Source organism: Stenella coeruleoalba (assembly GCF_951394435.1).
Source record: "Stenella coeruleoalba genome assembly, chromosome: 15".
Classification (NCBI taxonomy): Eukaryota; Metazoa; Chordata; class Mammalia; order Artiodactyla; family Delphinidae; genus Stenella; species Stenella coeruleoalba.
This window is the reverse complement of record NC_137161.1, coordinates 13,916,658-13,943,564: the sequence shown is the minus strand read 5'-3', so window position 1 is coordinate 13,943,564 and position 26,907 is coordinate 13,916,658. Positions and strand designations below refer to the sequence as shown.

The 26,907-nt window shown below is 45.4% G+C and overlaps 1 protein-coding gene across 6 annotated transcripts in view; it reads left to right on the top strand.

Moving 5' to 3' along the window:
- EYA2 (EYA transcriptional coactivator and phosphatase 2) overlaps positions 1-26,907 on the top strand; it is a 270,332-nt gene that overhangs the window by 82,114 nt on the left and 161,311 nt on the right. For all 6 annotated transcript variants that reach the window (XM_079944472.1, XM_079944470.1, XM_079944468.1 and 3 more), the window contains exon 2: positions 15,583-15,701. In XM_079944472.1, the coding sequence (XP_079800598.1) occupies positions 15,593-15,701 (109 nt within the window). In that variant the 5' untranslated portion in view covers positions 15,583-15,592. The remainder of the gene's footprint in view (positions 1-15,582; positions 15,702-26,907) is intronic.

Below are 26,907 nucleotides of genomic sequence, written 5' to 3'. Positions count from 1 at the left end.
AGACGGCACCAGGAAGGCTTGTGACTTTCGTTAGGTGTGATAATAGAAAGTGTCCGTATTTTTAAATGAAGTACGGTGGAGAGAGAAGACTTCAAGAATTCGTTTAAAAATTTCACCAAAAAGCAAAACAAGACAAAACCAAAAAGCTTTGAAGAGACACGTATGGCAAAATCTTGAAAACCGTTGAATCTGCGTGGCGCTCAGTGATTCATTTTACCATCCTGTCTGCTTTGGCGTGTGATTCAGATTTTTCATTAAAATAAGTTCTAGCCCTTACCATGAAACCATCTTACCAAAAAAGGAGGGAAAAAAAACCCCTAACTATATGAAATTGCATAAAATTGAACTAACCTCAAAACAAGAAGAAAACCATTTAAGAACTCATGAGTCACTGGATGGCCCATTCAGTTTCGGGGTAATGATGTAATTAGAGGAGATCCGTCATTAGGGAAGATTAATTTTAAGACATCTACTGCCGATGTGGCAGATGGCGAGAGAGTACAACATTCAGAATCAGACATCCTGGCTTTAAATCCATCTCTGCTACTTGTAGTTGATCTAGACAAGTGACTTAAACTTCTTGTCCTTGCTTTCCTTATCTATAAGATGGCATCTAAGTTCAGCCAATCTCATAGGGGCTATTGGGAAGATAACATGAGCTCAAACCTGAAAAAGCACTTAAAACAGTGCCTGGGGATTTCCCTGGTGGCGCAGTGGTTAAGAATCCACCTGCCAATGCAGGGGACATGGGTTCGAGCCCTGGTCCAAGAAGATCCCACGTGCTGCGGAGCAACTAAGCCCGTGCGCCACAACTACTGAGCCCGCGCACCTAGAGCCTGTGCACCACAACAAGAGAAGCCCGCGCACAGCAATGAAAACCCAACGCAGCCCCCCCAAAATTAATTAATTAATTAATTAAAAAACCCAGAACAGTGCCTGGTGGGACTTCCCTGGTGGTCCAGTGGTTAAGACTCCATGCTTCCACTGCAGGGAGCGTGGGTTCGATCCCCGGTCGGGGGTCTGATCCTGCATGCTGTGTGGTGGAGCCAAAAAAACAACAGCAACAGTGCCTGGTTCCTAGACAGCATTCACTGCATGAGAATTAGTGTTTTTCAGTTTTGTAGTCGTCAGTGCTCCATAGGGGCACAACTAAGGATTTGGGTAGGATGAAAGTATTCTAATATTTCGTTTTTAGTATTGTTTCTTTTCCCGTTTTTCCAGTATCTTTCTGCAAACCATACCCCTGCATTCGCATTGAAATGTCCTTGCTCTGTAGCGTCAGAACCAGTTTCTCCATGGCTTCAAATGGATCTGGCCCTTGCGGTGGACTGTGGTTGGGTGAGTTAGGAGAGAACAGCGATGGGCAGCAGTGTCGGTGTCGTGTCTGCTGAGGGCTGGGACTGGACTCAGAGCAAAATGCCTTCGCGATTCGAGAAACGCTGCCTTCTGCCGGCAGCTGCTTGCTTGCCTGTTGGGGAGGTCCTGCGGCTCCCCGTGGCCTCCGAGCACTTGATGTTCTGCATCCATCCCTGGCAAGGGCAGGCCTTCCCTTACAGTAAGAGTCCCCTGGTGCTCTGCTTTGTGCCTTGTTTTGTTGGTTGGGTTTTTTTTTTTCTGGCTCTGCGTGAGAAATATTCTATAAAGTTCTGCGTTTTGCTCCAGGGCTGTGCTGAACCCAACCTGAAATCAGCGGAATGTGTGTGGTCCCATCTCGGTTGTCACCACACACATTGGGTGCTTTTTTGAAGGTTGCCTCTTGTGGGTCTAGTGAATATTGGAAAACGCAAGCATCTGAACTTGAGTCATGTGAACTTCAGCCGATCTCAGGAGGTCATATACTGTAGGTTCCATTTATATAATATACTTAAAGCGACATTATCGAGATGGAGAAAGGATTACTGATTGCCAGGGGTTAGGGGTGCTGGAGGGATTAGGGTGGAGGTGCTTCTGAAGGGGTAACACAAGGGAGACCTTTGTGGTGATGGAATAGTTCTCTCCTGATTGCAGTGGTGGTTACATGAATCTGCAGATGAGGTAAGATGACACAGAGATACAGACACACTGCACCAATGTCAATATCCTGGTTTTGATACTGTACTGTGGTTACGGAAGATATAATCGTGGGGCCGGAGGGGAGGGATTTGAATGAAGGGTATCCAGGATCTCTCTGTATATTTTTTACAACTTCTTATGACTCTGCAATGATCTCAAAATAAACAGCAAAACTGGATTCTTCAAAACAATGGGCCCTTGTCTTACATGCGATCAGGGCTGAGGGAAGCGTAGTAAAGCTCTCCCATTGACGGTTTTTATTCTGCACCAAGTTCACCTGCAAGAGAATTTATCAGACCTGAAAGAGAGAGCTTAGCGTGGGGCTAAGATTCAAGACCCAGGCTGGTTTTCCTTTCTGACGTAAGACATAAAATTTTCTTTCTGACATGAGAACTTCATCTGCTTGGCTAAAAGCCGGTGCTGAGCAGTGGGCTGCTGTGCGGGCCACACCTGTGTTCAAAACACTGCTCTGTCTTCCTAAGAGAGTTTTGGATAAAGGCTTTCAGATAAGGGAACGGAAACAGTACAAGGTGTGAGGACCGGGCGTGGCCGTCGGGAATATAAATTAGATCAGACACTCCGAGGCAATTTGCCAATGTCCCTTACAATTTTAAAGGCAGACCCAGCAGTTTGACTTTGGGTGTCACCCCTAGAGAACTACATGCATGTGCTCCCGAGAAGACCCATCCCAGGCAGTGTGGCATTAGTTATAACCAAACTTGGGAGAACTGAGGACTGGCCCAGAGCCCTGGGAATCCTATGCAGCAGCTGAAAAGAATAAGCTCGATCTCCGTGTCATGAAATGGATGCACAACGAGACATTTTCTTATTAGAGCAAAACATGTCCTGGAACAGGATGTTCAGGTCAATGACATTGATAAAAACACATTCATAAAATACATTCCTAAAACAATATACTGTGTACTTTAAGGATATATGTGGGTGTTTTGTGTGTTTAGGACTAGAAGAAGGTCTGCAAAGCTATTCATTGTATTAGTAATTGTGGATACAGCTGATAGGAGATAGTGACCAAAGGTGACTATAATTTTATCTAAAATTCTAAAATTTATTGACACATTTTGAGACATTACCTGGGTCATTCAAATTGTATCATAAGAAAGTGCAATGCAGGTAATAGAGCTGTTTTCTCAGCAGGAGGAGATACATCTCTGTGACTGGGAGATCTAACCCAGCCATCTGGGGTCACCCATTGATGAATGCCACCTAAGACTGGAGAGCAAATCCCAATCTAGAGTGTCAACTTCATGAGAGCAGGGAACTTGTGTGGCTGATTCAACACTGTATCCTCAGTGCCTGGAACAGTCCCTGGTCTTCAAACAAAAAGTGAAATAAATTAGTGAATGAGTAACAGCTTTGCTTTTTCAGTATGTCATATGAATAGAGTCAGTGATTCTAAATGATTGGCAGCCTGACTCAATGAACGAATCCGTGAATGAATTTAGCGTCAACTGTGTCCCTACTTTATTTATCTGCCTTCTTCATAGCCTTTGGAGAGGAGACTGAAAGTACCTCATTCATCTGGGGAGATGGTTCCCTATGTATCCCAGCCTAACCCCACAACTTCTATTAAGTAACATCTTCCCCACTGTAAGGGGACAGGGTGGAGGATGGAGATGTGGACAGGAGGAGGGGCTTGTGACTGTACCAGTCAGCATGTGGCACCCTTCCCCCTAGATGCTAAAGTCGTCCATGGTGACAGCAGCCCCTGAATTTCACTGTGTCTGCAGTTTATTCATACTCTAAGTTTCACACTGAACACCAAAGATGCGCTGTACAAGTATCAGAATGGGGATCACAGTCTTCTAAGACTGGCTACTCAAAGGCGGTCTGTGGACTTGCACTGCCAGTAAAATAGACACCTTGCAAGGCTCATGTCCCGTGGGAAAGAGCGTCTCTTCTCCAGCTGTTAATCCCAGGCCTCTTATTGGGCTCCATTGAATCATGTGACCACCACCCGTGAGCCAGTCACTAGACAGAGGGATGGGGCCTGTTGGTCGGTCAGCCCCACCCAAGCCACATGGACAGAGAGTGGGGGAGAGGCAGTTACCCCAAAGAAAGAAAAGATGCTATTGCCGTGAGACCCACCAGGCCAAAATGCCAGGAACCCGCTGCTCCCGCCATGCTCTTCCTTAAGCGATGACTTTCTCCACCATGCTGTGACTCTGGACATTTCTGCTTTCTCTTCCTGCTTTCTGAGCTCAAAGCAGGGCTACCAGAATCCCTTTGCAATGTATACATGTATCAGATCATCTCATCGTATGCCTTAAACTTGCAAAATCTGTCAGTTATATCTCAATAAAGCTGGGGAAAAAAATAAAACTAAGGGGGCGGGGGAGCAGGAAAACCAAGGGCATGATAGCCAGGCAGAACTTAATAGTATAATAACCATAATTAACAAACACCTGTATCATGTGGCCAGGAGCTCTTGGACCACTTCTCCCTTCTGGGATGGCCTAGGGGACAGTAGCATCCAACATCCATGTACTTCTGATCATGTCCTACATACAGTGCTAATGCTGGAAGGAAGAGTAAACGAGGGTTCTCAAACTCCTTTCCTGGAGGGGCCAGGCATGTACTATAAATAAGTGTCCCATCCAGGGTGGTGACAATGGCAGTGACCGGCACAGTGTTTGGAACATATAACAGGCTGTCAGTAAACATTGGTTGAATAAGTACATTTATTCATACAGCACATTCATCCACCATACAACAAATATTTACTAAATAGTTCTCAAGAACCAGACGCTGCAGGAGATTTTGGGAATGTAGTGGTGGACAAAATAAAATCCCTGCCATCAGGGAGGTTATAGTCTGGTTGGGAAGACAGATGGACATCAAATAATGTATAAACATGTCTAAAAACTGTTATAGTGACTGGCGTGTGAAAGAGAGGGGCATGGGTTCATGGGAGAAGGGGCCCCATTCAGGAAGGGCCTGGGGAAGTCATGCTAGAGCTGAGACCTCTGAAGGGTGAGCAGGAGGGAATGGTATTCTAGGCAGAGAGAACAGCATGTGCAAAGGCTTCGTGACAGGGAGTGTGGAGTGAGAGGAAGGCCAGTGCCCTGGAACGAGACAGCGAGTGAAGGGAAGCAGGATCAAAGCTGTGTTCAGAAGTCTTCGCTTTGTTCTTAGAACAATCAGAGGTTATAAGCAAGGATGAGGTGAAGGGGGCAGGGACATGTTCAGATTTATGTTATCAGAAGTCCCTCTGGCTGGTATACAAAGAACAAGCTGGAGGGAGGCCAGAATGGCCCCAGGGAGACAGGTACAGCGGCCGTGGTGGTTGTCCAGGGCAGAGAGCGTGGCCGCTTGGCCCTGGGCAATGGCCGTGGGGTGGAGGGTTCACGGGTTCCGTGGATGTTTAGGAGATGAACTTGACAACACCCGGTGATGGATTGGATGTGAGAGCTGAAGGAGAGGGAGGAGGGAGGATGATCCTGGGCTTTTGGTGCGAGCAGTGGGGCCCTCCACCCCGCACCCGCAGTAGGGGAGACGGGGGCTAGAGCCAGTTCACGATTAGCAGATGTATTTTGAATGAACTCAAATGGGGTGTAGGCGGCCAGAAACGTCCAGGTTTGGGCCACAGCTGTTGTCTGTCCAGAAGCCTGTGATTGCTGTCGGCAGGTTTGGATTTCTAAGTCCTTGAAAGATGCTGGGAGTTGGCCCTCTCTAAGGGCCCCTTGGTCGACTGGCCATCTGTCCTCTCCATCCAGCAGGCAGGGCCACTGTTCCCAGCCAAGGTAGCAGTGCACTCGGCAGGGGCGGGCGTGGAAAGGTGAGCCGCCCACCCGCCTGGGACCCTCCATCTGCTTTTGATCCTTCCCAGCCTTTGAAGTTGCCCCCAGCCCCCACCCTCCAGCTGTCATCTCTTGGGCTCCCCCAGCAGCCCCACGCTCCCCCAGAGCTTCTCCATCCCCGGGGACAGGGGTGGTGACAAGGGTAACAAATGATGGCAAGCCGCTGGCAGCAGCAGGCTGAGGAGAAGGCAGAAGGTAGGGGCTTTCGGATGCCTCTTTCTTCTCGCTCCTCCTAGCCCGGATCTGAAGCAGCAGGGGTATCAGGGTTTTGCAACAGTGCAACACAGGAAAAAAAATTTTTTTGTAAATGAATCCCACGCCTTTGCTTCCTTTCCCTGCCTTCATGAAAGGGAAGCTGAGTCTTTCTCCTCCCCTCAGACTCTGTTAAGACTGTCTGATTTCTCTCTAACTTCCCCTGCAAAGAGAATAAGCTGGTCTCCTATTTCAGATAATTGTAAGGAGGGGAGGAGGGGGAGAAAGCAAAGGACGTCTCCCCCCAAACTGCAAGAGAACTGAACTCTGCCCATCAGACCACAGTCGGAACCAGTGGTTTCCAGATGGTCCTCACGGCACTTCCCAGTGTCGACCTGACATAAAACGAACTGTGTGTTTCAAACTTTTGTCTGTGTGAATGCAAATAATGTCAGTAATTACCCTTTATTGAACACCCGCTCACTCATGCCTTTTCTGACTTAATCTGCAGGATAACCTGCCTGGGAGGGTCCTATTATTTTCTCCATTTTTTTGGATGAGGCTCAGAGAAGTTAAACAACTTGCCCAAGGTCACAAAGCTCATAAGACACAAAGCTAGGATTTGAACCCATGTAGCAGGTGACAGAGCTGGTACTCCCACCAGGTTGCTTAGTGGGTGTTGGAGCTGGATGGATCCTGGGTTCAAGTTCTGACCCAATTTTACTCGCAAGCTGTGGTTAAGAGCACAGACCCTGGAGGCAGACCACCTGGTTGTGAATCCTGGCTCCACCACTAACTAGCAGTTCACTTTCTGAACCTCAGTCTCCTCATCTCTACCCACTTCATAGGATTAAGATGAGCCAATACATGGAAAGAGCTCCTGGCTCCAGAGTAAATGCTCTTGAAGTGTTAGCTATTTTTATTTCTATCATCTGTAAGATGAGCACTATAATTGGGGCCAGGTTAGGACCTTCAGAGCCCTCAAAACACCAAAGAGATCAGCGCCCCCTCCTCTTCTGCCCCAGGTAGTTCAATAATAAAACAGTAGGACCCATAAAATAAGAACACAGAATTCGCCCTGTGCTGAAATTTACCAAGCTTTTTATTTATTTATTTTTCGTTGCGTTGGGTCTTTGTTGCTGCACGCATGCTCTCTCTAGTTGTGGTGAGTGGGGGCCACTCCATTATGGTGTGTGGGCTTCTCATTGTGGTGGCCTCTCTTGTAGAGCACGGGCTCCAGGCGTGCAGACTTCTGTAGTTGCAGCACGCGGGCTCAGTAGTTGTGGCTCGTGGGCTCTAGAGCACAGTCTCAGTAGTTGTGGCTCATGGGCTTAGTTGCTCCGCGGCATGTGGGATCTTCCCATACCAGGGCTCGAACCCGTGTTCCCTGCATTGGCAGGCGGATTCTTAACCACTGCGCCACCAGGAAAGTCCACAAAGCTTTTTTTTTTAGATCCTCAAGGCAGAACAGGAGAAGTTCACCAAACAGGAATGATCCACATTTCCTTCATGCCTATGCTTTGCTCAGACCTAAATCTGTGTTTAGTTGGCCTGTTGGGAAATAGAAGTTGATAATTATATCTCCCTGGGTGGTTGAGAGAATTAAAGGAGATAATGTAGAAGTAATTAGGGAAATTGCCTGGCACGTAATAGGTGCTTGGGAAATGGGAGCTATGGTTAGAATTTTTGGAAGGATTTTTCTCCCTGAGTTGTCTTGAACTATTCATGTTGCTATACTTCGTTGTTAATGGTTTGCTTCTACAGGATAGCAGTACCCATAAGCTATAGCTGGCAGCAGGAAAAACGATGGTCAGGTTCTTAACTCATGGTCCTGTTTACTGTGTGAGGACTAACTTTTTTTTTTAATATATTGTATTTATTTTAAGGACTACTTTTTTGGGGTTTGTTTGTTGCCGCACCGCGCAGCTTGTGGGATCTTAGTTCCCCAACCAGGGATCGAACCTGGGCCCTCAGCAGTGAGAATACGGAGGCCTAACCACTGGACCTCCAGGGAATTCCGAGGACTAACATTTCTATTGTTTTGGCTTTGTTGATACTTATTTATTTGCCTCCAAAGGATGGTGCATTTGAACTGCTCTAGGTATGTTTGAATTTTAGATCTTACGTTACCTAACAAAGACCCTAGTGCATTAAATGTAATTATTGATAAATTTAAGTTTAAATCTATCATTTTTTTCTATTTGTTCCATCTCTTCCTTGTTTCTTTTTCTCTACTTTCTTGCCTTCTTTGGATTAATCCAGTATTTTTATTATTCCATTTTCTTCTCCATTAGCTTGTTGGCATACATTTATTATTTTTATTCTCTAAGCAGTTACCCTAAAGATTATAGACTGCGTCCTTGATAAATCGTAAAAAGTTTACTATAAATTAGTACTGGTAACCACCTCAAGGAAAATGCAAGGTCCTTAGAACATGTTAAGTTCATTTAGTCCTCTCCTACTCTTGAATTTACCCTTTTATGTTACTCTCCATCCCTTGCTGAATTTTCATGCTTCCAGAGTATTCTTTTGTAGTGCAAGTCTATTTGCTACAAAGTGGCAAATAATCTTAATTTTAGTTTATTTCATTTTTGTCTTCATTTTTGAAGGATTTTTTTGCTGACATAGGATTCTACCTTGGCAGGTGAAATTACATTGTTTTCTAGTTTCCATCATTTCTGTTGAGAAGTTTCATTAGTCCTTCTTTAGAGATTTGTCTTATTTACCCTCTGGCTGAATATATTAATATATTCTCACATATGTATAGTTTGACTATGGTATGCCCAGGAGTATTTTTCTCTGTACTTATCCTGCTTCTGATTCACAGAGCTTCTTGATTCCTTTGACTTGATGTCTTTCATCAGTCTTGGAAGGTTTTCTGTCAGTTTTTCATTAAATATTGTTTCTAAGTTGTTATCTCTCTCCTCTCCTCTGTGGCCCCTATTACATGTATGTTAGAACTTTTCTCCGTGTCCCATGTTTCCTTTATGCTTTTTATAAAACCTGTTTTCCAAACTTCTTTTTGAGATGTGTCTACTGACTTATCTTCAAGTTCATTCTTTTCTTCTGCTATATCCAGTCTGTGGTTCAACTGCTCTATTGAGTTCTGAATTTCAATTATTGTATTTTTCAGGCTTAGAATTTCCATTTGATTTTTCTTAAGGATTCTAGTAGCATTGTCCATTGTAAGTCTCTTTTCTTGATCTTATTATCAAGGTTGCTGGGAAGTCCGTGTTTAGTTACACTAATATCTGAATCTTATATATGAATTAGGTTTTTTTGTCTTGGTTTTTGATTGTTTGGCTTTGTCTCCTTGCGGGCCTGGTAATTTTTTATTACATGCTAAACATTGTGTATGAAAAATTGTGGAAACTCTGGAAGATGACATCTTCCCCAGAAGAAAAGTTGCTCTTCTGGCAGGTGGTGATAGTAGAGGCAAATCGCTTTGATCCAATAAGGGATTAAAATGATTCAAGACAGGATCTATTTGGTTGGTCTTTACTCCAAGGGAATGACCTTTCAGGGGTCTCATTAAAAGCCTGGTGTGTTTACCAAGGATTCTCATCCTTTTTTTTTTTAATAAATTTTTAACATTTCTTTCATTGATTGCTGGGAAAATGTTTCACTTATTTATTTATTTGGTTGTGCCGGGTCTTAGTTGCGGCAGGCAGACTCCTTAGTTGTGGCTAGCCGGCCCCTTAGTTGTGGCATGCAAACTCTTAGTTGCGGCATGCATGTGGTATCTAGTTTCCTGACCAGGGATCAAACCCGGGCCCCCTGCATTGGGAGCATGGAGCCTTAACCACTGCGCCACCAGGGTCGTCCCAAGGATTCTTATCCTTGATGGGCCATGAACTCCAATTTTGTCTCCCTAGTACTGGGAGATTGCCAAAAGCTCTGCTTCGTCTCTTGCCTTCTTAGCCACCCCTTTCTGCTTGACTTCTTTGACTCTTACCCCACCCAGCTTAGGTTTCAGCAAACGCCTCAAGGGTAATGACTGTCAACAATGTCAGGCTAACTTCCCTGTGGTTCTCACATCTCTAGAATCTTAGCTCCTTGGGTCCTAGCTGCCTTAGTATCCTGAAGTCCAATTTTTGTCTCCCCAACTCAATGAGACTGGAAAACTCAAAGCTCCTTCTTTTTTCTTCTGTGCTTATAAATCGGCAAATGTCTTGAGGTGAAAAGTAGTAGAGGTCAGACTTAATTCAGTACGTGTCTCACATCTCTCTGGGATCCTGGGCCCTCAAGTCCTACCTTGGTTGCCCTGCAAGGCCTTAAAACAATGTTTTGTAGATTTTATTTTTTATTGTGATAGTGAGATTGAACCAAAAATAGAAACAGTTCCATCATAACTGGGAGGTGAATTCGATTGGAGAGTTTAATACAAATTAGGAAAACTGGCTTATTTTCATTTTCTCCAGTATTGGAAGAAAATGCAAATTTAATCCATGTTAAAAGGAAAACTCCAGATTAATTAAAGGTTTAACTATAAAAGGTAAAATTCCAAGTCAATAGTTTTAAACGTAGACAAATTTTAATATCCAGGGATTAGGGAAATCATTTCTACGCCTAGGGAAAACATTCATTATTGGGTAAATATATAAGATTTTGTTGTTGTTGTTCTACAAGACACTATATATTTAAAAAAAACAGACAGATGAAAGGTTAAGAAAAGAAATTTACAACATCTAAAACCAACAATGGAGAGCAGTTCTCCTGCGTTCCCTTACCCCACTGCTCCCTGACCGGGCGCCCATTTCCAATAAAGTCTTTTGCTTTGTCAGCAAAAAGAAAAAAATAAATAAATAAAACCAACAATGGACTAATACCTAGACTCTACAAGGCAGTCTATAGAGCAAATCAACAAAAAAGGGGGAAAAGAAAAGGCAGTAGAAAAATGGGCAAGGATAAAAGATATGAATAGACAGTTCCTAGAAACTCTTGTGGCCCACAATTATGTGAATATATGCTCAATCTCTCTAGTGATCATAGAAAGGAAAATTAAAACAACTATGAGATAATTGCTTTCCATCCAACAGTTTGGCAAAAATTAGAAGGCTGGACAATGCCAAGTGTTAGCACGAATTTATGAAATTAGAACGCTTATGCACTTCTGGTGGGAATCTGGGTTAGCACAGGAATTGTAAAGAACAGTCTGCTAGTACTTGGTCGAGTTCAGTTCACATATACCCAATGACACAGAAATCCTCCTCAAATATTTATACGTTTTAAGAATGTGTATGTGTGTGTAAGCACACATATATAGGTACACATTACATATATATGTGTATTTTTTTAATGAAAATATTCATTGCAGCATTGTTTATGGTAGCTGAGAGATGAAGGCATCCTAGATGTTCATCACCAGGGCAATGCATAAACACAACAGAGTGGGTATGCAGTATGGAATTCTAGCTACAAGCTGAACAACCATCCGGCAATCTATACACATTATAAAATCACGGTGCAGACTGGGGAAAAAATCCCCATGAACAGAATGAGGTCTCATGCATAACACTATTCATGTAAACTAAAACACATGTCACAGGACTTCCCTGGCTGTCCAGTGGTTAAGACTCTGCACTTCCAATACAGGGGGCACAGGTTCGATCCCTGGTCAGGGAACTAAGATCCCACATGCCTCACGGCACTGCCAAACACACAGACACACACACACACAGACACACATGTCACATAAACAGTATAGCATCATTTACAAGGGGACATATTTACATATTTAATACATTAGAGGCATTGTGTAGGGCGGGGTGTAAAATTAAAATAAATAGGAATTCAAAAAAAAATTTTAAAGAAGCTAATTGCTCAGTTACAGATTTCGTCTCTCCCTCTCTCCTTCCAAGTTCCTGTCTTCCTCCATCCCTTCCTTCCTACCATCCTCCGACGGATGTTAATCGGATGACAGAAGGAACAAGATTCTGTATCAGGTGTCGTGAGGGAAATAAGGATGATTTCCACGTTGGCCTGGCCCTCAAGGACCTTAGGCAAGGTCAGGACACCAAAGCTTTAATAGCAATACTCAGTCCTAGAGTTAAAACTCACAGACACCTTCTTGTTCTGCTATAACATCAACACATGCTATTTCGATGTGCTAATTGCTCTTGAGGATGACAACAGTACTCAGTAAAATCATAAGCTATGTGACTAAGGCCAGAAGTGTCACATTGCTGTTTATTTCCTCATCAGGCTTGTCTGATGACACATAATCCATGGGGCTCAAATGCAAAGGCCTGTAGAGACCAGGAGGAAATACAAGGAAATGGAAAAAGAGGGTCAAATGTAAGACACTAGGGAGTGGCGGGGACTGTGGTGAACTGGAGCTCATATGCCTTGACCAGATTGGGCAGCCAGCTGAGAGTTGCCATGCAGGAACCTGTCAATATGCTTCCATTCTTCAAGAGAAGCTGGAACTCTAGATTTTTATGTGAAATCACCTTGTTTTTAAATATTGGCAAATACTTCAAATATTTTTAAACCCTGAGGAGGAGGAAAAACAATTCATTTTATTTTTAACCGGATTTGGTCATTTAGCTAACAATTTGCTGCCTTTAATACCCGTACTCATAGTGTCTGGATGTTTAGAGACCAATGTAATCTTTTACAACGTTGTTTATTTTTGAACCTTCAGTTATTTGCATATACCCAAAAGGATGAAGGGAGTGAGTTTGGATAAAATGCAAATTTCTGGCAGCTACAGTCAGAGAATAGGTTCAACGTCTGCTGTTTGCCAAGCTCCATACAATATGTTTTGACATATTAAAGTAAAGAGATACCAAGGCCTCTTTCTGGAATGCCTTGTGGCATTTGGGGAAAGAGAAAACCCATGTATACATGGGAACACTTAGGACCCAAATGTTCATCAGCTAACATAAAGACTTCAACACTGGAAGCTGATTTGTGTGGAATTTTCTCATCTGATTAAAAACTATATATAAAGTACTTCCTATATGCAAGTCCTGAGATAAGTGATTTCTTTCTTTGTTAAAAATTAAGTGTTTCAGACACACAGAGATGAAGAGTAACCCTCTGACCGCAGTACGCCCACCACCTTGCTTATAGACTAAAAAACGGGGTAGCAAACTTTTTCTGCCAGATATGAAATATTTTCAGCTTTGCAGGTCTCCATGGCAATTACTTTACTCAGAAGTTGCAGCGTGAAAGTAGCCACGAATGATACAGTAAACCACCAAGCAGGGCTGTGTTCCGAGAAAACTTTACTAATGGACACTGAAATTTGAATTCCACATAATTTTCGCAGGCCGTGAAATGTTATCCTTCTTAGGATTTTGTTCAACCATTTAAAAATGTGAAAGCCGTTCTTGGTTCATGGGTCACACAAAAACAGATGCTAAGCTGGATTTAGATGGGCCAGAGTTTGTGTCAACCTCTGAACGACATTGTTGCACAGCTGAAGCCCCAGGGTACCTCTCCCCATATTGCATCCCCCAGTGATCCCTAGCTAACCATTCTCTTGAAATGGGTGTCTATCATTCTTATACATACTGTTATCTTTTTATTGCTTATGTCTGTATCCCTAAAGAGTATATAATATTGATTTGTATATTTTGAATTTCACAGAAATGGTATCATACCTTGGGTACCCTTCTGTCTCATTGCCTGGTACTTCGTTTGGCAGTCTGTCCATGGTGCTGAGTGGAGCTCCAGAGCAGTCTTTTTCACTGTTGTGTTGTATTCCATTGTGTGACCATTCTGCCTGTATTCTTCATTCCTATGGTAGTGAGTGGACATTTAGGTTGCTGCCTGCTAAGTCCTTTCCTTACAGATCACATCTCTTGTCATCTTCACCATGACCTTGTTAGGGAGATACTGATAATCCCCACCATCCGAATGAGAAAACTTTTGAGTTAGAGCAGTTTGGTAACTTGGTCAAGGTACTGAGTACTGAAATGGAATTTGAATCCACAACCGTTTTACAGTAGAATCTGAGTTTATAACCATGTCACCATCAATCGGTACACTGTGTTCTGTTAGCATGGTGATAAACATATCCTGCCAAGGATGACCTTAGATACTGATTTGCAGTGATTAGACTTAACCTTTTGCTGAGGACAACTTGAATCAGTGGCACATGTTATTGGTTGTAGTTTAGTCCTTTGAAAATCACCATGTCCGATGTTGTGCGTGTTAACCAGAAACCTCACTCCCTATGTGTGACATATGGTATTTGTCTTTCTCTTTCTGACTTACTTCACTTAGTATGATAATCTCTAGGCCCATCCATGTTGCTGCAAATGGCGCTATTTCATTCTTTTTTTATGGCCGAGTAGTATTCCATTGTATATATGTACCACATCTTCTTTATCCATTCGTCTGTTGATGAACATTTAGGTTGTTTCTATGGCTTGGCTATCGTAAACAGTGCTGCAGTGAATGTTGGGGTGCATGTATCTTTTAGAAACAGACTCACAGACATAGAAAACAGACTTGTGGTTGCCATGGGGGAGGGAGGGATTGGGAGTTTGGGATTCGCAGATGCAAAGTACTGTACATAGAATGGATAAACAACAAGGTTCTATTGTATAGCACAGTCTATTAAATATTAAATTATATTAATATTAAAGCATATTTAACATCCTGTGATAAACCATAATGGAAAAGAATATGAAAAAGAATGTGTGTGTGTGTGTGTGTGTGTATATATATATATATATATATGTATAACTGAATCACTTTGCTGTGCAGCAGAAATTGATACAACATTGTAAATCAACTATATTTCAATAAAATAAATTAAAAAAAAAAAAAAGAAACCTCATTCCCTGACCACAGTGGGTAGGAATTTAGGAGGAATAAGTACTGACATAGCACAAGAGTTGGAAAAGTTTTCAATGAAAAAAGAGAATGACCCAGGAGATTTGTCCCTCTTCTTTCCTGCTCCTGCCCACAATAGCATTGATCAAGGTCATGGGTGCTTCAGGAGCTAGTGTGTTCTTTCTTGGTAGGGACCGCAGTGCTGGGCTGTGGGACTCTGCTGCCTAGAGGGACTTTTTAAGTTTCGATGACACCTTTTGAGCCCTTGTCCATCTGTACAAGTGACACCGTGTAACACCATGTCCATTCTCTCTTAACTACAGTCAACTCCACCTTCTCTTCATGCCTCTGGCTTCTAGGAACCCAATCCTCTCCCTCTCTACCTGTTTCTCCCTGCCTCTACTGGAAAGTCTCCCTGGCTCGCTCCAGCTCGTTCAGATGACATTTAAAAGAGACCCAAATAAAATTTTTCTAATGACAAAATACAATGGGAAGGAGGGGAAAGTTTTAATCAAGTGGGTGTATTCTCCAGAGGGGAGCAAGCACTTCATTTCAATTCCTCATTTCCCTTTGATGGAAAGTTTAGTGAATTTTTATGATGTGGAATTTATAAGATGGCTGGGTTTAGGTAATCAGCTTTAATATTTATACTCCTAGGGAAAGCAATAGGAATCATTAGGAAGCATGCATAATTAATGAATAAATTATATTTCCCTTTGTTTTCTTTCAGGTACAAGGAAATGCTAGAACTAGTGATCTCTCCCAGCCTTACTGTAAACAGCGATCGTCCGGGTAAACTGAAGGTTAACTGTGCCGACGCTGATGTCTGGACTCTGAGTGACATAGAAGGTAGGCCTCCTGCTGTGCGTTTTGGTGGGCCCTGTGGTGATCCCCGCTCGCCCCACGGAATACGGACAGCCTTTGGGACACATCCTCTCACAAGTACTGTCGTTATGACAATTTCTCCTCCCACCCAATTAGATTGTTGACTCTGGACCAAAACTTTCGCGTGCGTTGCTAACAATTTTGTCATTAGAGGTAAAAGTGTGCTCGTTCCTGTTCTGAAAGTCCCGTCTCGGTCTCCAGTTCCAAGAAATGCTGACACCTCCATAGACTCTAGTCAGTTTTGGGTGTATTCCAGGCCCAGGCCCCAGGCATGCCCTGCAGGCTCTGGGGCTGGACCTCTGAGTTCTCTCCTGCCATCGCCACATCCAAGCAGGCGTCTTGTTTATGGGGGTTTGACGTTGGGACAAGAACTCATCTGCCTTTTGCTTTCAGGTTGGGTTGCAGTCAAGGAAGCAGAGGAGAGTTAAGCTGTTTAAAAAACTATTGGCAAATGATGCAGTCAGACTAGTTTTCACTAGACAATTCCAGCTATTGTTTGCACTGTTTGTGATCTGTCAGCCTTCCTGGTAGAGCGCAGAGTTACTTAGCAAAAGGCATTAAGCTATTATGTTTAACCATTGGGCTTAACCCTTTGTTTGAGCAGCTTTGGGATTTGCTGTTGGTGTTCCGAAACTCCCAGCTGTCTCTCCTTCACTGTCTGTGTTTGATGCGAGCTTATGGGGGCACAGTGCTATGTAATTGTCATGGAAAACCAAAGAGACGTGAGTCTAGTTGAATATAACATCAGAAGGAGTTTGCTTTTAAGCAACTCCAGGCTCTTGGGAATAATTACTGCCGTCACCAAGATAGCAGTAATACTGTCTTGTGTGCTGGTCATGAAGCTGGAACAGCCCTGCTAAAAATACCATCAAGAGGGTCTGGGCTCCCGTGACCAGAACACCCTCGTTCCTACTGGTCCTTTGGAGCGTCTGTGTAAGCCACCCTGGGTTCTTTGAGAGTTTGAGATAATTTATTGAGCCCTATTCAAAGACAGTCATCCTTTTCCTTCTGAGTGAAGGCACCAGTCAACTACAGACTCTTCACTTCAGAGCCAGTAGAGACAGGAAAAGGCATAGACTGCCGAGGGAGGAAGATCCCAGGCTGTCTCCGAGCCCCACTGCTTCCCAGCCAAATGATCTTGGGCAGATTGTTTAACCTTCCCGAGCCTCAACTTTCTCACCTGCCAAATGGGGGCAGAATCATGACACTTCATAGGATGCTTACTGCAAGGATCAAATGGGGTGATGTTATGTAAAGCGCCTGGCACACCTTGGGGGCATTGCAAATAAACGTATTATCCCATTGAATCAGATAGCCGCAGGGAACTCAAAACCATGATTGCAAACTGGCTGCCACGCCTGGCCCTCAGGTATGTCTTTGTTTGGTTTATACTGTGCTTTAAATAAAAGTGAACTTGTGAAAATTGGGAGAGCTCACATAAATATCTGGATTTCTAGTTTCTCTTGAGATGCCAAATTCTTTAGAAGTGCTGGGCCCGTGTTCCCACCTGGCTTCCACTAGTAGGAGCTGAGGGGCAGCTGTCAAGAAGATGAGTGTCTGTCACTTCCTCTTGTCGTTCGTTTTTTGTGAGCAACTACTTTGTCCCAGGCACTATTCAGAGCAATAGAAATTGAAATTAATTCTCCTCCTCCTCCATCACTATCAGAGCGAACTCTCGGCACCTGCTATGTGTCAGGCATTAAAATGTATTAACTCTTTAGTGTCTGCAACTCTAAGAAGTGGACACTCGTTTTACAGATGAGGAAACTGAGGCACAGAGAGGCTAAGTAACTTGTCTGAGGTGACAGTTAAGCGACAGCCAGAATTTGAACCTAAGTAGTCTGACTCCAGAGTCTGTTTTCCTAATCAGTACACTGTACTGTTTCTCATGTAATTATTACACCCCTATTAGGCTACGAGCCCATTTCACGGATGTGGAAGTTGAGGCTTGGGGAGTTGAGTAACCAGCTTAAAGTCATACAACTTGTGGCAGGGCCAGGAATCAGACCCAGGCACTCTGGCTCCAGAGTCCTCACGTCTAAAGTCAATAATCACTTTCTGCAAAGATCTTAGTTTGCAGACCCCAGATGTCCATCCCGCACAGTGATGGCACCCACAAACACATTGTCTGTCTCCTTTTTGTGACTTGGAGCTGTCTGTACCCTTTACTGCCCTGGGGCAATCTGAGGCCAAGGCTAAGCCTTTGGGGGTGAGCAATGGGGCAGAAAGAGGTTGCTTCCAAATTCAGAGCAGGCAGGGGGCTGGCAGGGTCAGGTCTCCCTCTCTCCCTCCCTCTCTCTCTCTCTCTCTCTCTCTCTCTCTCTCTCTCTCTCTCTCTCTCTCTCTCTCTCCACACACACACACACACACACACACACACACACACACACACATATGTTTCTTTCTCTTTATTGTTGACATGGGCGGTGAGCTCCAGGACTCTGCAGGAGACATTCCACCCTAGTTGTGGCCTCGAGTGCCAGACTCAGCTGCCCTTCCTGCCTGGCCTCTGGTCTCCCTCCTCCTGGGCCCTTCCTTCTGTTACAGAGTGAATGTTACTGAGTGACTACAAGGGTCCAGGTCCAAGGAGAACCCCAGTAGCCATGAGCCATGAGGCCTACACTCTGGGGGGTTCTGGGGTGGGGGGATCGTGGACCCCAAAAGCCCCCCGGTGGCTCCCATTGCATTTCTGGCTCTGCCTCCTACCAGTTGTAAGTCTCTGGTTTAGGGACCTAACCTCTTGGGGGCTCATTTGCCTCTTCTGTTAAATGGAATAATTATGCCACCAACCTCATAGAGTTGATGGGAGGATAAAATGAATTAAAATATGGAGAGGACTTGGTGTTTTAAAAAAGTATAGAGTAAGATCTAAATTCCTTCCCTTTGGCCGAGTAGCCTCTACTTTTTTTTTTTTTAATTTATTTTTGGCTGCACTGGGTCTTCGTTGCTGCACACGGGCTTTCTCTAGTTGTGGTGAGCAGGGGCTACGCTTCATTGCGGTGCACGGGCTTCTCATTGCAGTGACTTCTCTTGTTGCAGAGCACGGGCTCTAGGCGCACGGGCTTCAGTAGTTGTGGCATGTGGGCTCAGTAGAGCACAGGCTCAGTAGTTGCGGCGCACGGGCTTAGTTGCTCCGCAGCATGTGGGATCTTCCCGGACCAGGGCTCGAACCCGTGTCCCCTGCATTGGCAGGCGGATTCTTAACCACTGCGCCACCAGGGAAGTCCCCAAGTGGGCTCTACTTGCCTGTCCCCGCCAGCCTCTCAGACTCATCTCTACCCCATCACCTCTGCTCACTGGACCCAGCCCCTGGCCTTATTTCTTTTGCTCTAACTCATAAGCGTGATTCTGCCATCAGGGCCTTTGCACTTGCTGTTCCTCTGCCTGGACCAGGCTTCCCCCCATCTCTGCAGGACCATCCCCTCATCCTTCAGTTCTCGTCAGAGAGGTCTTTCCTATCAAAAGTAATCATTTTTTCACTCATTCATTCATTCATTCAACAAATGTTCACTCAAACACGTGCCCGTCATTGTTTTAAGTACTAGGAAGACAACACAAAACCCCTGCCTCTTGGAGCCCTGCCTAGGGTGCTGGCAGGGCAAGAGTCTGATGACAACAATAGATATATAGCATGTTTTATACACACACACACACACATACACACACATAAAATATATATATATCAAAATATATAGCATGCTGGATGGTGATAGGTACTAAGGGGGGAAAGCAGGGTGGGGTGCGAAATGCAGTGATATGGGGTTGCAGTCTTTGTTAGGGTGGCTAGAAATGATGTCACTGGGAAGGTAACACTTGAATAAAGACCTGAAGGAGGTGTGGGCGGGCACTTCTTGGTCACAGGGAAGAAGAGCCTTAGGAGCAGAGAAGCTAGCAAATGCAAAGGTCCTGAGGCAGCAGCGGTTCCAGAGCACTGAGAAGCAATAGGAAGGCTGGTGTGGCTGGAGCCCAGTGAGCAAGGGGCCAGTGACGGGGAGCTGAGGTCAGAGAGATAGCCAGGGTCAGACCATGCTGGACTTCGTGAGCCATTGGAGGGACCTGGCTTCTGCCCTGAGTGAGGTGGGAGCCGTGGCGGAGGGTGTGGTTGGGGCCGGATGAGGGGCAGTCTGGTCTACAGACTGACAGGCTCCCTCAGGCTGCACGTGAGAACGGACTGCGGGTGGGGGCAGAATGGGAGCCCGGGTAGCAACGAAGGCGCTACAATAACCCAAGTGAGAGGCCAGGGTGCCCTAGATGGGGTGGTAGTGATGGAGTGGTGAGAACGGGCCAGATTCTGGATCAGGTTTGAGGGGAGAGCCAACAGAATATTCAGCCACAGTATTTGGTTTGTTTAATGTTTTCTTCATATTCCCACTCTCTGCCGGAAGTTATGTGTCTATTCACTTGCTGTTGGTCTGCCTCCCCACCAGAATGTAAGTTCTCTGATGGCAGATCTTGCCCACTTTATGCCTACGTATCTTGACCACTGAGAACAAGGCATGACGCCTAGTAGGTACTTAAGAAATAGTTGTCGATAGAAAACAAAATTATGGTTACCAAAGGGGGAGGGGGGTGGGGATAAATTAGGAGCTTGGAATTAACTGATACACACTACTGTATATAAAATACATAAATAACAAGGACCTACTGTATAGCACAGAGAACTATACTCAATATCTTATAACAACCTATAATGGAAAAGAGTCTGAGGAAGAATATATATATATGAATCACTTTGCTGTACACCTGAAACATTGTACATCAACTATACTTCAATTTTTAAAAATGATACTTGCCATATTAAAAAAAAAAAGAAATACTTGTGGAAGGAATGAAGACAGAAGACAGAGCACTCTGCAGGACTGTAGGACAGGGTGATGGAATGAGTGCTACCCGCTGTGAGCCCCCTGTGGTGTGACATCGCACAGCCTTAATACATGCTGTATCCCCTGCCTGCAGCACCCTCCCTTTCCTCTTTTTTTTTTTTTTTTTAAGACAATCCAATTTCTGGTCACCAGGTAATACATAAATACACGATCCTTATAAAAACTTGAACATTAGGCCAAATCCCCCTTTGCCACAGCCACCCAATCTTCGTCGTCACCTCCCCTCCCCAGCAGTAACCACTGTTTTGTGTTCCTGTTATGGAAGACTTTCTCTATGCATTACATATGTGTAAACGTATATTTCTATAATTTAAGTATGTATATTTATGTCTCAAATTCTCTTGTGCATCAAAACCACCTTGGAAGTTCTTTTGGCACACCGCTTGCAGGGCCCCATCCCCAGCATTTCTGATTCTGTAATGGTCTGTGGTGGGGCCCAAGAATTTGCATTTCTAACAATTCCCAGACAGCGCTGATGTTGCCAGTCCAGGGACCAAACTTTGAGAACCAGCCTCCAGGGCTGGTTTTAAACCTGTCTGCACGTTGGACTCTCCTGGGAAGTTTTTTAAAAAATTCAATGCTCATGTCCAGATCTTACCCCCAAAGAGTCTGATTTAATTGGTCCAAAGTGTGACCCAGGCAATGAAATTTTTTTAAAGCTCTCCAAAGGCACCCAGTACTGCGCACCCAAGGTTGAGAACCATTGCTCTAGGTGGTGAATTCCTCCAGGACAAAGACAATTTTTTATTCCTACATATGTATTTAAATTTCTGTTCTTAATTAGCAGACAGCTCAGTGTCTGGCTCATGGTAGGTCCTTAAAAATTATTTATGGGTGGGTAGGTGGGTGAGTGGGTGGGTGGGTGAGAGGGTGGGTGGGTGAGTGGATGGACGTTGGGTGGATGGTTGGGTAGGTAGATGGATGGGTGATGGGTGGGTGGTGGATGAATAGAGTAACCTTTAGGAACCACAGATAACTTCAGATTGATATTGCCTTTGAATCCTTAGTAAAGTTTCTTTAACTTCCCCTTGCCTCATTTTCCATATCTATAAAGTAGAGAGAACAACTTCCTCATTGAGTTGTTATGGGGAATAGAAGAGCTAAGGCCCAAGTAGTCCTTAGCAGAGTGCCTGGCTTGTAGGAACCACTTGAGAAATATAAGCTATCATTCATTACTATTTAAGGGAAATTTGGATTTGAATTGTATCCCATCTTCTGGAAGGAGGAGGGAAAAAGTTATGGAACTAAGAAAGCACAGCTGAATAGAGAAAAAATTATTTTCGTTTGAAATGCAGACATATTTTGCAAAAGCCGAGGCTGTAATCTCATTAAGTGTTTCCTCGGAGAGGTGAAATCACCTCCCGGCAGAACAAGCTGGGCTGTCGTCCTCACTCAGCCTGCCTGCCCCTCCTCTGCCCTGGGCATCATATGGTGTCATTTCCAGTTTCAGTCTCACCGGTTCTAGCCAGGGGCTGGCAGATTTTCTTTCATTTCACCCAAGCCAGGTTGAACTGCCCAGAGCTTTGCCCAGGTCTGGCCTGGGGAGCCACAGATCAGTTTCACCTTTCCCACTTCTAAGCCTTTCTCAGCCTGCTTCCTGGGGGCCTTAGCGCCCAGAACGACCTCTGCCTGTGGGGCGCACATGCTGAACTCCTAAACCAGTGCTCCCTCCTGCTGTCGCTGACGCTGGTCTGAGTGCTGTTTAAAGCACCCACACTAAGGAGATGAGCTGATGAAATTTACAGACATGCAGCTTTTGTGGCCAAGACCTTCCTCAAGACATCTTGCATCAGAAATTGTCTCATCTCATGGGGGATCAGTTAGAAGTGGCCCCTGGGATCCAATTAGGCAATATAATAGTGGTTGCTGCTTTTAGAATCATTAGCTTCTTAATCCTCCCAGTGAGAGGTTAAAAAAAAAAAAAGTGTGAGCATTCAAATTGGGCTCACAATTGAAGTGGCTGAAGCAAGGGCCCCAGGAGAATAGAAGACTAATAATAGCTCCTGTGTGTTGAGCAGTTACCATTTGGCAGGTACCTGCCTCCTGTGATCGTTGCGACAGCCCTGCAGGGATGAGATAGTACCCCATTTTGTGGATGTGGAAACTGAGGTTTAGAGAAAGGAAGTGATGGGCTCAGAGCCACACAGTTATAGTGCAGCAGAGTCAGGATCTGAATTTGGGTCTGACCCCTTCAGCCCACGTGCTTTTCTTTTTGGAAGCAACATTAAGATAACAAATTATGAGATTTGGATCGTAGATCTGGTCCACAGTAGGTGCATGGTGAGCATTTGTTGAATGCATGAATGAATGAACCAGCTGTGTGTGTCTTTGGGTAAGTCACATCGCACAGTCACGCACACACACAATCACACAATACACGTGCGCTCACGCACACAGACCCCAGCTCCGGTTTCCTCATATTACAGCAGATCATTTCTGTTCCCTTCTTGGCCCCAGTAGGCGTTTGAGTTTGTGACTTCTGGAATGGAGATTGATTTTTATGAACCCAGAATTGGGACTTTTTTGTAATTTGCAGTTCTTCATTAGCCTGTGGTCTAAACCCTCGCTACTCAAAGTCTGGTTTCCGGGCCTGCCGTGTCAGCATCACCTGGGAGCTTCCTTGACCTAAAGACTGGAGTCTGCATTTTCCTAAGATCCCCAGGCGAATCCTGTGCGTATGAATGTTCCAGGTGCTCCGCTCTGTATCATCCACTTCCTTCGTCTGCACCCTGTTATCATTGTAATTAAGTACTTGCCTTATCTAGTTAAGCGTTTGTTTACCACCTGTCCCCCCACAGAGCTGGAGGGTCCATGAGGGCAGGAACTCTGACTGCTTTTGCTGGCACATGGCAGGCGGTGAATGAATGAACGAATGAACGAATGAACGAGCGCATCCTGAGGCTCTGGCCATCTGCTTAGCTAATCCTTCTCCCTTCGCCCATTGGAACCTGGGCAGGAGGAGGGGCTTAGAGTTTTAAATTCACGAGTAAATGGAGGAGGCTCTCTGCCCCTCCCGGCTGCCCCATTTTATGTGCTAGCCACATCCCTCAGAGACACATGGTAAAGCTTGAAATAAATAGATTTGACTACATTGAGTCAGGTCACCAGGACTGCTTTCACCACTGGCAACATGGATACAAGTTGCCATCAGTGATTCCGCCACTGACCCCAATCTTGTTGATCAAGGAAGTTCAATGGCACTGCCAAGTTTGAGAACAGGAGCCTGTGGTCGGTGGGAAGGGCATCTCCATCTACCAGGCACCAGATCTTACCAGTATCAAAGGGCTGCTGCTTCTACTGCATATGGTGTCTTCACCACCCCGAATATGCTTGGGGCTCACTTGAGGACTGAAGTCAAAGCGTCATCTGCCCTTATGCTGAGGGTTCCATGTTTGTGATGGAGTGACCAGGAGGAGTATGGCCACTCCCCCTAGATTGCCAGCATGCCCTCTGGGTCTGTGACACTGGCATCATGGAGGGACTCTTGACCACAGTCCACGCCCTCTCTGCCCCTCTGGCAAGCTGAGGTACTATGACTGTGCTGCTGTCCAGAGCATCGTGCCCGCATCCAATGGCATTGCCGTGTCTATGAACCAGATCATTCCTGAGCTGCATGGGACGCTCTGTGGCATGGCCTCCCACGTCTCCACTTCAGTGTGTCTGTCTGGCTCTGACTTACCATTTGGAGGAAGCTGTCAAACACAACAGCATCCAGAAAGTGGTGATGAGGGCATCTAGGGGATCACCGAAAGACGTCCTGGGCTACGTTGAGGGCGAGGTTGTTCCTGCGACTTAAACAATGATGCCCACTCCTCCACCTTTCACGCTGGAGCGTGCGTTGCCCACACAATCACTGTCAGGCCCATTGCCTAGTACGCAGATGACGGATGGCTCCAGCTGCATCTGGGCCTCCTGGTCCACAGGACCTCTGCGGACTAACAGCCCTGAAGCACAGCAAGAGCTTCAGAGGAAGAGAGAGGCTCTCTGCTCTTGGGGGGTCCCAGCTCCACCTTTGCACGCAAAGCACTGAGCATGGTTGTCCTTTACACAGTCCCACCCCAGGTCCCTGAGGAAGGGAAGGAGCTTGGGGGCCCTACATTGGCACGTACCGTCAGGAGTCTCCATGAGGTCTGTGCCATCCTTGCCAGCGAAAAAAGGAAGAAGAAAGAGAGGGAACGAAAGGGAAGGAGATTATTCTATATATAATGCATTCATTTTCCAGGTTCTCAATTCTCCCAAGTGTCCCAGGATAAAAAGGTTAAATGTGATACCAGTTAAAAAAAAAAAAAAAAAAGAGCCTGTGCTTTTCAAAAATCACACGGTCTGCAGAAGGAAAATCTCTCAGCACTGACTAAATGCCTGTTTCTTCCTTGCACAGTCTTCCTGGGGGTTGCTGGGGTGGAAGAGGACCATAGGTTTGCACAGCAGGAGAGGGAGAACTGCCCTGGTAGGGAAGGCTGATTGCATAACAGTTCAGAGGAACAGAGGAGGGGGAGCGAGGTGAACATGCAAATCAGGGTGCAGAGGTTGGGGGCTCGGGGAGGTGCTTGCTTCAGATTTCTAGAACGCCGAGTTAATCTAAGCCCCTAGGACTGTTTCCATAGATATCGATTTTTATGAATATTTACATATTTATTAAAGAAAACATATTCAAAATGTTTAATTCAGTAACTTATATATTACTAAACATAACTCAAAGCATGGGCTTTTACCAGTAATGAGACTGGGGCTCTTTCAGAATGAGACCATCCTGTGGGAGGAGGAGGAAGGGGATGTGGGAGGCTCTGCCTGGGGCAGGAAACCCGGAGCAGGGAAATGAGCAGCGAGTGAGCACCTACTGTGCACCGGCACCTTTCCTTGGAGTTAGATCCCTGCTGTCCCGACTTCTTAAAAATGTGACACATAGTAAGAAACGTATTTTTACACAGGCATTCAGCACACACACAACACATTCTCACGTCTACAACTGGAACAAAAGTATCCCACAACTCCTCCTTACTATGAGCAATATACACTAATGCTGTCCAGCCTTTTTTTTAAAGATTTATATATTATTTATCTTTGTATTTTATTTATGTTTGTGTCGGGTCTTAGTTGCGGTACGCAGGATCTTTTGTTGCAGCATGCGGGATCTTTCGTTGCAGCACGTGGGATCTTTCGTTGCAGCACGCGGGATCTTTTGTTGAAGCGCGCGGGCTCTTCATTGCAGCACGCGGGCTTCTCTCTAATTGTGGCCTGCAGGTTTTCTCTTCTCTAGTTGTGGCGCGCAGGCTCCAGGGCACATGGGCTCTATAGTTTGCGACACGCGGGCTCCCTAGTTGCGGCACACGAGCTCAGTAGTTGTGGCGCGGGATTAGCTGCCCCGTGGCATGTGAGATCTTAGTTCCCTGACCAGGGATTGAACCCACGTCCCCTGCATTGTAAGGCAGATTCTTTTCCACTGGACCAGCTGGACTTCAGGACTTGCCCTCTCACCCCAGTGGCTTGGGACTCGAACAGAATGTGACTCTGCCAGGGAGGTGATTAAGGAGATGGACTTGGGACTCAGACAGCCCTTGGGTTCAAGTCCCAGTTCCTATGTCCACAGGCTGTGTGGCTTGAGCAAGGCACTTAGCCATTGGGCCCTCAGCTTCCTCGTCAGTGCAATGGGGATAATGACACTGTCGGCCTTGTAGCATTGCCACGAGGATTAAATGAGTTCACGCATGTAGGCAGTTAACACGGGCCTGGCACGTGGTGAACATCTAAGTGGGTGCTGGTTGCTGTTATGATGGTGATTGTCATTGTGGGCTGCTGTGTCCTGGTTGGGAAGCCAGAGTCGGGAGCCAGCACCTGAGTTCTGATCACAGCTCCACCCTTTAGGACCTGTGTGGCCTTGAGTGAGTTATGTAAACTCTGCACCTGCTGCTCTTCATCTGTAACATGGGGACGTGAAGAGAACCCTCCTCAAGGGGTGGTTATGAGGATTAGAATAATCCAGGTAATGGATTTAGAAGGCGGCTTGGCATGTAACAAGCACTGGGTAAATGATGGATACAGTCATCATCATCATCATCATCTCATTTAATCCTCACGCATCCTTGTGAGATAAATGTTTTTTCCCCATTTCGCAGGAGGGTACCCTGAGGCCCCTGCCCGAAGTCTCATTACTTACTGAGCGCTAGAGTTGGAATTGCAGGTTGGTTTACAGAGAGGCTCAGAGCTCTGGAGGGCTTGGGGCCTTTCTCAGGAGGCACAGGGACACCTCAGCCACTGCCCTACAAACCAGAGAGTGTGAAGTCGGCAGA